General features: G+C 49.1%; 1 protein-coding gene and 1 long non-coding RNA gene across 3 annotated transcripts in view; one reads left to right on the top strand and one right to left on the bottom strand.

The window, feature by feature from the left end:
• Positions 1 to 4,527, top strand: part of LOC108784971 — an 8,841-nt gene extending 4,314 nt beyond the window's left edge. Inside the window, exons 2-3 of the long non-coding RNA XR_001941103.1 lie at positions 707 to 711; positions 4,447 to 4,527. This is a non-coding gene — a long non-coding RNA (uncharacterized LOC108784971). The remainder of the gene's footprint in view (positions 1 to 706; positions 712 to 4,446) is intronic.
• Positions 1 to 9,708, bottom strand: part of CHCHD6 (coiled-coil-helix-coiled-coil-helix domain containing 6) — a 220,847-nt gene extending 211,139 nt beyond the window's left edge. For both annotated transcript variants that reach the window (XM_018553928.1, XM_018553927.1), the window contains exons 1-4: positions 9,571 to 9,708; positions 7,660 to 7,816; positions 5,800 to 5,869; positions 4,453 to 4,597 (exon numbers count right to left, since the gene is read on the bottom strand). In XM_018553928.1, coding sequence (XP_018409430.1) covers positions 4,453 to 4,597; positions 5,800 to 5,869; positions 7,660 to 7,816; positions 9,571 to 9,654 — 456 coding nt within the window. In that variant the 5' untranslated portion in view covers positions 9,655 to 9,708. The remainder of the gene's footprint in view (positions 1 to 4,452; positions 4,598 to 5,799; positions 5,870 to 7,659; positions 7,817 to 9,570) is intronic.
• Positions 9,709 to 11,235: the final 1,527 nt, after the last annotated feature.

Raw genomic sequence — 11,235 nt, forward strand, 5'->3', positions numbered from 1 at the left:
CCCCCATCCCATGAGGCAATGTAAGAGTATTAGGAGGCACCTACACAGCATTCTACAAATCAGCGGGGCTGCTGACTTTCTAAAACCAAGGAACTGGAAGACAAATTTAATGCCAGTTCCAGGATGCAGAGCAGCACCCTTGGATGCTCGGACCCAGCGGTGCCGGTCTTCCATCATTCATTGTTTCACTAAGGCTACACTGATCCAGGTTCATTACATTTTTAGCTACAGGTCCTCTTTAATACCACAGCTTGCAAAGTGCAGTCCATGTCCTCTCCAGTGCCCAATAACACACTCGCAAATGTGAGCGAGTGTGTTATTGGGCGCAATGTGAGCTGAAAAGTTGCATGAGGTAACAAACTTCAACCAGCACCCGCCGGAATATAGGTCACCAAGACGAGACAGGTGAGAAATATGTATTCACGCAGCCGCCGAGGCGTCGCAAGCATCCGACGCTGTAAAATTCCAGCCAGACAAGAGAGGGTAAGTGATAATTACACGGGAGCTAATAACATTTAAAAAAAAAAGGGAATAAGATTATCTCTACAAGCGGCAATTAATTTTTCAACGGAGGAAGGAGGGAAGACACGCGGCGGAAGCTTCGGACGTCCTTGGATGACGCTGAGGCCCGGGGTTCTTTCCCGACAGTTCGCTAGTGATAACGTGTGCGAGGTACCATGAATTAATGATGAAGAGCGCGGCCTAGTTAATGTAAGTGCGCTGTACACGCTGTCCTGAAAGCGTCCCTTTCTCGTGCTTGTTTTTTATAACTACGCCAGCAAAAGCATCTAATATCCAGGGCGATAAATGCAGACGGGGTTTAAGTGTGGGTCTGTTTAATGAGAAATGATGGGATGTCAGGGGGGATGATTCACTTTATGCATACTTATATCGTCTAGATAAATATAGCACAAGCCAAAGGTTTACAGGAAGAATATTAGTGGTATGCAGATGATAAACACTTGGATAAGAGAGTAGGAAAGCAGAAGGTCGCACACTGATGACATCATATCAGATCTAACCAGTTGGATGTGGTCTGATGTCATTGGGGAGGGAACGAGAACTGACTATATATGGCTACTTTTGTTTCCCATGGTCCCTGTGTGTGTTGTAAAGTAGCCACAGCTCCAAGCTCACTCCCGGGATGGACTACAATCTCAATACAAATTAGAAAAATAAACATAAGATTGTAGTCCATCCCGGGAATGAGCTTGGAGCGGTGACTACTTTACAACACACACAGGGACCATGAGGAACAAAAGTAGTCACCCTCCAGAAGGAAGGACAGTGTCAGCACCAATTCAGAGATGATTGGAGGATCTACAGCCGAGTGAGACACAAATTAGATACATTTCTGTTAATGGTTAAAAGCTACTTGGATGTATTTTTAGTGGGGATGCACTGATACCGATACTAGTATCGGCCGAGTATTTGGGTGAGTACTTGTACTCGCCAAAATGTTCCGATGGCTAGCCCGACACTTCCTGCATCAGGAAGCCGCGCAGCGCATCAGGAAGCCAGGCGCCGTGTAATGACGTGGTGCCCGATTTCCTAATTGGCCGGGAAGCCAGCTTCATGCTCCCTCGTCACATCATGACAAGGGAGCATGAAGCCGGCTTCCCGGGCCAAATCAGGAAGCCGGGCGTCACGTCATTACACGGCGCCTGGCTTCCTGATTGGCCAGTAAGCCGGCTCCATGCTGTCTCGTCACATAGTGATGAGAAGCATGGGACGGCTTCCCTGCTAAATCGGGAAGCCGGGTAGCGAGTCTTTACACGCCGCCTGGCTTCCTTAATGGGACTTCCGGTATCGGCATTTGGGAGTAGCAAAATAAAAGGACTGGTACTCGTACTCGATACCAAGACAGCGGTATCGCAGCATTCCTTATTTTTAGGATTTAATTCCTGAGTTTAGTGTCACTTTAACTACTACCTAACGGCCGGCCGGGAGCTCTCTAGATCTGAGCGGGCATCTTTAGACGTCCGCTCAGACGCGCCCAGCGGGGAAATGGCCGATATTTTAAAACAGGCAGCGATGCCTGTTACCATACAGGTTACACGAGCTCCCTCCAGTCCCCTCTCTGGTGTCAGGATGCGGAAGTGTTGTATATTACATCACTTCCGCATTCTTGTGTCACTCTCCAGCTTCAGAAGCTGGAAAGAAGCTGATGGAGCAGATCTGTGCTTCATCAGCTTCTTTTGGGGGTCCTAGGTGACATTAGGGGTCTTGGAGACCCCTGATGTCTCCATAAAGAGGACCTGTCACATATTTTGCTATCACATAGGGAGGTTTTATTAGCCCCCGTATGTGATAGCAATAAAGTTTAGTGAAAAAAAAAAATATAGGAAAAAAAAATTAAAGTCCCCCCCCCCAGAAATTTTAAGTTACACATAAAAAAGAATAAAACATTTTTTTTAAAGTCCCCACCCATACATACACATGATGACGTCAGTCAAAGTACCGCAGCGCTGAATACTGAAAGATTGCCTGGCCAGGAAGGGGGTGTAAACACCTGGTCTTCAGGCGGTTAAAGCTCATACGAGATTTTAGTGAGATCTATTTTAAAAACCGTTTCCAAGGCTGAGCCACACGACAGAGAGACGACTCAGCAGCAGGCGTTCAGACGCTGCACTCTGCAGGCTAACCTCCATCAAAGCTCGGAAGATGAAGACGGAACACCACAGCATAAAACAAAGCTTGTATTAGCAGGGCGCTGCTCTAGAACATGGATGCATGTCGAGGCCGAAAGGCTGACGTTGGCAAACACAACAAAGCAAACTTGAATCACTTCTTGTGATATCGCCTTCTTTTATAATGAAATGAAGGCTGTTTATGAAAACAGGCCAATGTGAATTCAGCATAAAAGTTTCCCATTGCTCTCAAGTCCTACATAGTAGATCCCTTCCCCGGCCGACTGCCGGCAAATGCCAAACAGGGGCTTGTCTTCACCCCAAACTGTCAACGCATCCAGAGAATAGCAGTCAGCAACACACCGTAAACTTCAACACTATATTATAAACTTTATTATTTCAGCTCAAACGTCATGAAGCCCTGCCTGGTACCTCGATTGACGCGTTTCACCCACCACTGGGCTTAATCATAGAGTTCTCTGATTAAAGCAGAACTAAACTCACCCCTTCTCACTCCCTCGCCGGCACCAACATCTCCACCCAATCTTCTTTCGGCTCCGGGATCTTTGGCTATCCAGCCAGGCTGGAATAACACAACTCCTGCGCATGTGCAAGGGAGTTCATTCAGAGCGGGTTCACACCAATTTCCGGAGCAGATCTGGTCCAGAAAGTGTTGTGAACCTGCCTGCAGTTCCAGTGCATTCCAGACAAAACAATAATGAGACGTGCAGTATTTTTCTGGTCTGGAACGGACTGAGCTGGTGTCAACAGAGGTTTGGTCTGATCTGGTGTGAATGGGTGCTCAAGCACTGAGCTATGCAGAGAATGTACAACGTGCTGTGCATGCGCAGCTCTGAAAGTGTGAATTTAGCACCAGTGAAGTGCACAATGTTTTTTACCAATGCAAGAATTTTAAAAAGAAGCGAACCAATCACGACTTAGCTTATGAAAGAATCGGAATGGTTTTAAATGATTAGAAGTGTGCAGGCCGGCTTATAAAAAGATTTATATCCCCCCCGTCTGGGCCTGACACTGTAGCTTTAGTGTCGGAGATCACCTGAAGTTGATGCTCTGCAAACTGACTGAGCTCACATAACCGACTCCTAGCGTCTGAGTGTGCATAACAGTACCAAAAGGTTGTAGGATTGCTATGGTGGTTTCCTCAAGCTCAGACTTTACATATACAGTCGTGTGAAAAAGAAAGTACACACTCTGAGTTCTATGGTTTTAGCTAGGGATGCACCGATAGTAGTATCGCTGCCGATGGCCGAGTATTTGGGCGAGTTCTCGTACTCGCCCAAATGCTCCGATGCCTAGCCGCGATACCTGAGCTTCCGGTATCAGGAAGCCGGGCAGCAAGTCATTACACGCTGCCCAGCTCCCAGATTGGCCGGGAAGCCGGCTCCATGCTTCCTCATCACCTGGTGACGAGGGAGCATGGAGTCGGCTTCCCTGTTAAATCGGGAAGCCAGGTGGCGAGTAATTACACGCCGCCTATCTTCCTTAATGGGACATTCCGTATCAGTATTAGTTATCTGCAACTACTGGAAAAAAAATATCGGTACTCGATACTGAAAAACTGGTATCGCTGCTTCCCTAGTTTTAACCCTAAGTATCAGGGCATCATAAAAATCATCTGGTCCTTAGCAGGTCTTCAAATTAGGCAAGTATAACCTCACATGAACAACAACGGATGACATTACACCGTGTCACTATTTATTTTGCAGACATAAAGCCAAAATGGAGAAACCAAACCAAAACCCCAACAAATATAAAGTCACATTAATACAAAAGAAACAGCATAAGAGCTGCTGAGTCTTACCAGCACCTCAACTCTCCGGCGCTCCTGGTTGGTGTAATTCTTCTCCCGCAGGATGGCTGAGCTGTAACTCTCATGCGTTGCCTCGTGCTCTCTTTTGGCGATTCGGGCGAGCTCTTCTTGGATGATGGCCTGTTCCCTCTCATATCTAGGAAAGTGCAAAATTAAACAAACAATGAGATCAGAAAGAGCAAAAAGCATGCGCTGGGTCAGATAGCCGCAAATGTCATAGAGTTCTCTGATTAAAGCAGAACTAAACTCACCCCTTCTCACTCCCTCGCCGGCACCAACATCTCCACCCAATCTTCTTTCTCACCAAGTTATCCAATTCCTGACTGTTTAACACCGAACCAATGATACAACCAAATTCAAAACGTGTCTAATATGGCAAAGCTAGCGTAAGGCCTCATTCACACTGTAATCGGCCCACACGTACAGCTCCATGCAGGGCCGTACCGAGCAGCTCCCGGGAAGGACAGGTGCTGCGTGTGATTAGTACGCAGCCCCCGTCCTTCTCTATGGGACTACGCGGCTGTACGCCCCTCTACACTCACCTCAAGTGCAGGTCCGTAGGGGTGCGTTTCCTCGCTCGGACGCAGACAGGCTCCATCCTGTCAGCGTACGAGTATGCTCACCCGCACGGACGTGCAAGGCGGGTGAGCGTAGGGAGGCGTGCGGCCGCGTATTCCTATAGAGAAGGACGAGGGCTGCGTACTAATCACACGCAGCACCTGTCCTTCCCCGGAGCTGCTCGGTACGGCCCTGCACGCAGCACGGAGCTGTACGTGCGGGCTGATTACAGTGTGAATGAGGGCTAAGAGGTTAAAGTGGATCTGTCAATAAAATCTACAGGTTCCATTTATCAAGTAAGACTGTGCTTGGGCACTTTGGCTTTGTAGCCTCATAGTTGTATGACTGTAGTGCAAGATCATCTAGGACACTGCTGCCTCTGACTGCTGGTCTCAGATGATTTGGATTGAGAATTGGTGATATAACTACTGTGCTGCTCCCTCTCCTTGCTGGAGAAGAAGCTGTGCCTGAGGACCTGCAGTGCAAGGATCTACCTGATTCCGCTCCATCCATTCTCTGGATCTGTGCTTTCTTGTCTTCTTCTGCTGCTTCTTGATCACTACCTCGCCAGTCATTAGATCATCATTAATCAGGGGGGCAACTCTAACATGAGCAGGCATATCTCTGCCTCTACCAAGATGGTGGCCATCACACAGGGACACAGTGCAGAACAAGGCTTAGTAAGTCAGTAATGAAGAAAAGATCTAGTCCTTGTCCTCCGCTTGCCTTTCCTGGGCACAGCGTCCCCAAAACTGGTCACCTTTAATAAAGGACTCTTACCTCCTGTAGAGTTCATCCTCTGCATACGTAGGCATCTGTTTGCTTCCTGCAGCAGATGGACCCCGAGTACCTGTAACAAAGAACTCGTTACTCCACGTCCTACAGGGCTAAAGACTAAGGGTCAGGCACTGTTAAAACTGTTGTTTTCTGCAGCATTATAATTCTAACAATGAACAGTGTGCACAAAGCGGGCCTGCTAGTAATGCGGATTCTTTACTTGCTTCTGTACTCTGCATTATACAGATATGTGCTCTACAAGAGTCAAACACAGAATGATCGGGCAGTATGTAACCTAAGGCCAGAGCACTCCTCCCCTCTCACATGCTATTGGCTGGCCTCTATGTCAGTCACTTGTCTACACAGGCTGAAGTGTCCCTCAGGAGCTTCCCTCGTCTGCCTAATGCTACTGCCTCCATCTTGGAGCATATAAAGCAAAGGATGAATTGGTTGCAGGCTCGCCAGGAGGCAGGCCATTCCTCCTTAAGGGGGAATGGGAGAGAACCGACTATATATGGCTACTTTTGTTCCCCATGGTCCCTGTGTGTGTTGTATAGTCACCCCTCCAAGCTCAATCTTGTGATGGACTACAATCCCAATACAAATTAGAAAACTAAACATGAGATTGTAGTCCATCACAGGAGCGAGCTTGGAGCGGTGACTACACACAACACAGACAGGGACCATGGGGGACAAAAGTAGTCACCCTCCAGAAGGAAGGACAGTGTCAGCACCAATTCAGAGATGATTGGAGAATCTACAGCCGAATGATACACAAATAAGGTACATTGTTGTTAATAGTTCAGGGACTTAAAGGAGAACTATGGGGTTAAGGCTTTTCCTAAGGGTAATGGGAGGACACAAACTAGCGTCCTCCCGTCACCCTGAGCTCAGTATATAGGGAGCTACAGTTCGCGGTATACTGAGACCGCCGCAGCTGGGACACATCCCGACATTACTGTCGAGATCCGCCCAGCTGCGTGAGTGACAGCTGGCTCTGCCTATCTAGAGGCAGAGCCAGCTGTACCCGCCCCCTCCGTTCCTCCAGTCAGCGCTGGAGGATCGGAGCGGGGTGAATCCTTGCAGGGACCGTGAGTGACAGTCACGGCTCTCTGCAGGGCCAGGACCGAGAAGTGAGCGAGCGATGGTATGCGTTCCCTCACCTCCCGATCTATTGAGCGGACCTGTGACAGTTTCATTGTCACAGGTCGGCTAGAACTATAAGACCCCGTTCACATTGAGCGATTTATCGCGCGGTAATTCCCGCGATATCGCGGCAAATTACCGCGCGATATCGCGCTCCAATGCAATACATTGGGGCAAAGGGTCCTGCTGTCGCGGGTCGTGTGTCGCTACAGCAGGACCCTTTTTGGAGCGGATTTAGCCGCGATTCAAGCTTGCTCAATGCAAGCTTGAACGCGACATCGCGCGGCAAATCTCGCGATGTCGCGCAAATATGCAAATCGCGCGACAAACGCGCGATTTGCATATCGCGCAGTGGGAATGGGGCCTAAGGCGGAGTGAAAATCACTTGCCTCATAGTTCTCCTTTAAGATGTAACTCCTGAGTTTACCGTCACTTTAACTGTACAGATGCTAGAACAGGGGTAGTCAAACTCCGGCCCTCCAGCTGTGGTGGAACTACAAATCCCATGAGGCATTGCAAGATTCTCACAGCCACGACTCCCGGAGAGAGATGCATCATGGGATTTGTAGTTTCACCACAGCTGGAGGGCTGCAGTTTTGGCTACCCCTGTGCTTGAGTGTAATATCCCAGCACTTCTTCCTTAGACATTTTTTGGCCGGGGTCCTCATATTTTGCGTACATTAAACAATAGAATTGCCCCCCCAAAAAATGGCCTACCGTCGGTTTTGGTTCGGTGATCTGACGCAGAGGGCACAGGTCCGCCCCTTGGAAGGGAGGACTGCTGAGGCGGTGGACGGTCCGGTGTAGGTGGCAGGTTCTGTTCCTTGCTCTGTGCGGAAGTCTCCCTCATTCGGCTGACAAGGTCATCGGTTAGCTGGAAGAAATGGGACAATGTTGGATTTGTATCTCCGGCTCCGACCTGTTCAAAGTTTTCCGGGGCAAGCAAAGGGTCAGATCCGGAGACAACGCATGTGACATCACTACCCCCTCCCCACCCAAAGGATTACGAGGTGTAGAAAATGGCTGCTTTAGGACATTCTACTTTACTGTGTGAGGGACCCCCTGTAAAGTGAACCTGTGAGTATAAAAATGTGGGAGCTGCCATGGCAGGCGGACTTAAAGGGGCAATCCTCATGAACCACACAAGCATGGCCACATGTAATTTACTATAGGAAGGTGCCAATGATGAGTTTAGAAGGAATGCGGTCTTATAAAGCCTTATAAATCCTTATAAAGCACTTCAGCAGGGCCACATGTTATTTACAATAGGAAGATTGTGGTCTTAAAGGGGCAATCCATGCAATCCATGGTGATCTTAAAGGGACACTCCCCATGAAGCACACAAGCATGGCCACATGTCATTTACTATAGGAAGGTGCCAATGATGGGTTTAGAAGGAATGTGGTCTTAAAGGAGCACTCCTAACAAAGCACAAAGGCATTACCACGTGTTATTCATGATATGCCGATGCCAATAATGGGCTCATAATGATGGTGGTCTTGTGTGCTCACGCAGCACACAAGGATGGCCACAGGTTATTTGCTATAGGAAAGGGACAATAATGGGCTCATAATAACTGTGGTCTTAAAGGGGCAATCCTCATGAACCACACAAGCATGGCCACATGTAATTTACTATAGGAAGGTGCCAATGATGAGTTTAGAAGGAATGCGGTCTTAAAGGGCCAATCCTTATAAAGCACTTCAGCAGGGCCACATGTTATTTACAATAGGAAGATTGTGGTCTTAAAGGGGCAATCCATGCAAATCACTGTGGTCTTAAAGGGACACTCCTTATGAAGGACAAAAGCATGGCCACATGTTATTTACTATAGGAAATGGCCAGTAGTCGACTTAGAATGACGGTGGTCTCAAATGGGCACTGCTTATGAAACACACACACGTGGACACATGCAATTTATTACAGGAAGATGCCAATAATGGGCTTAGAATGATTGTGATCTTAAAGGGGAACTCCTCACGAAGCATGGCCACATGCAATTTATTATTATGTCAATGATGGGCTCAGAAGAATTACAGCCTTAAAGGGGCACTCCCCATGCAGCACACAAGCATGGCCACAGGTTACTTAGTATAGGAACTGGCCAATAATGGGTTTAGAAGGAATTTGGTTTTAAAGGGACACTCCTTACAAAGCACACAAGCGTGGCCACCTGCAATTTATTATAAGAACATGCCAATAATGGGCCCAGCAGGACTGTAGTCTTAAAGGGGCACTCCTCATGAAGTACACAGGCACAACCACATGCAATGTGGTTTATATTGCATGCTTCTTTAAGGGGCACTCACCAAGAGGAGGGACATGCAGTTTAATACAGGGAGGCCCCGTTCAAACAGCTGGGCTCATACTTTTAAAACAATACTCCTCATAATAAAGCACACACGAAGCTTTCTATGGACCCCGCATGCAGTTTGCCACCAACGACTGGCACATACAGCTGCATTTATGGAGTCTTAAAGGGGCACTCCCCGCAGAGCTCACATTTCCAGGGAGACCACTGCTGTGTGGGGGGTAACTCCTCGTGACACTTAAAGAAGCACTCCCCATGAGGTGTTGGTGACTCCTCCCTCCCAACCCCCAAACGAGGAGCCCACCACTTCCTCTCACCCTGACTCCTCGCAGCACCCGCACCCTGTCCTCCTCATCCATCCCGAAGGACACCTTCCTCCCGGTGCTCTCGCTGCCCCCCATTATCTCCAGCAGACTCTAACTGACTGACAGCTCCGCGCCTGCGCACTATGACGAGGTGAGGCAAACACCTACCAGCCAATCGCGGATACTAATTGCCGGCCTAGCCAATCAGAGCGAGACAGCGGTGCGTGTCGGGAGTTGTAGTCTGAGCACTGTACGTGCGAGCTGTGTGGGCTGAAAGCCGCCAGCAGAAGGAGCCGGAGAGCAGGACGCTGTCGATTCTCTGTGATAGGCGACTGCGGGTGCCTGGAGACGCCAGTAGGGGGAGCCTGAGCGCAGAACTCAGCCCAGTCTCTGTTATTGACGGCTGTGTGTGCTGTGAGCAGCCAGTAGGGGGACCCGGAGAGCAGAACTCAGCCGAGTCTCTGTCATTGGCGGTTGTCTGTGCTGTGAGCAGCCAGTAGGGGGAGCCGGAGTGCAGAATTCAGCCGAGTCTCTGTTATTGGCGGCTGTATGTGCTGTGAGCAGCTAGTAGAGGGAGCCTGAGCGCAGAACCCAGCCGAGTCTCTGTTCTTGGAGGCTGTGTGTGCTAAGAGCAGCTAGTAGAGGGAGCCTGAGCGCAGAACCCAGCCGAGTCTCTGTTCTTGGAGGCTGTGTGTGCTAAGAGCAGCTAGTAGAGGGAGCCTGAGCGCAGAACCCAGCCGAGTCTCTGTTCTTGGAGGCTGTGTGTGCTAAGAGCAGCTAGTAGAGGGAGCCTGAGCGCAGAACCCAGCCGAGTCTCTGTTCTTGGAGGCTGTGTGTGCTAAGAGCAGCTAGTAGAGGGAGCCTGAGCGCAGAACCCAGCCGAGTCTCTGTTCTTGGAGGCTGTGTGTGCTAAGAGCAGCTAGTAGAGGGAGCCTGAGCGCAGAACCCAGCCGAGTCTCTGTTCTTGGAGGCTGTGTGTGCTAAGAGCAGCTAGTAGAGGGAGCCTGAGCGCAGAACCCAGCCGAGTCTCTGTTCTTGGAGGCTGTGTGTGCTAAGAGCAGCTAGTAGAGGGAGCCTGAGCGCAGAACCCAGCCGAGTCTCTGTTCTTGGAGGCTGTGTGTGCTAAGAGCAGCTAGTAGAGGGAGCCTGAGCGCAGAATTCAGCCGAGTCTCTGTCATTGGCGGCTGTATGTGCTATGAGCAGCCAGTAGGGGGAGCCGGAGAGCAAAATTCAGTAGATTACATAGAGAAAATATGGAGGGGCTGCAAAAAATGCTGAATGCATGTCCTGAGACTCACAGTATTGAAGGCAGAGGATAAACAATACAGCCAGACTGGTAGGGAATAACAGAAACTCTACTGCATTTGGTTTGCTTTACCTATCCAGATTCCTCACCACCAACCTTTCATACTAGCCAATCAGAAATCACAGACAAGCATTTAGAAAATAGACACAGTATATATAAAAAGGTCTGAAAATAATTGGACACTGACACAAGTTTTGTTATTTTGTCTGTTTATGAAAATAAATGCAAGTTACATTTAAATAAAGAATCTGGGCTTAAAGTGCGGTCTCTCAGGCAGGGCCGGATTTCCCACAAGGCCAACCGAGGCCCGGCCTTGGGGCAGCAGGGGTGTGGAATTCCTATCTCCCGACACCCAGGACATGCAGTTCCGT

This window comes from Nanorana parkeri, unplaced genomic scaffold, assembly GCF_000935625.1.
Source record: "Nanorana parkeri isolate BGI_ZX_2015 unplaced genomic scaffold, ASM93562v1 scaffold135, whole genome shotgun sequence".
Classification (NCBI taxonomy): Eukaryota; Metazoa; Chordata; class Amphibia; order Anura; family Dicroglossidae; genus Nanorana; species Nanorana parkeri.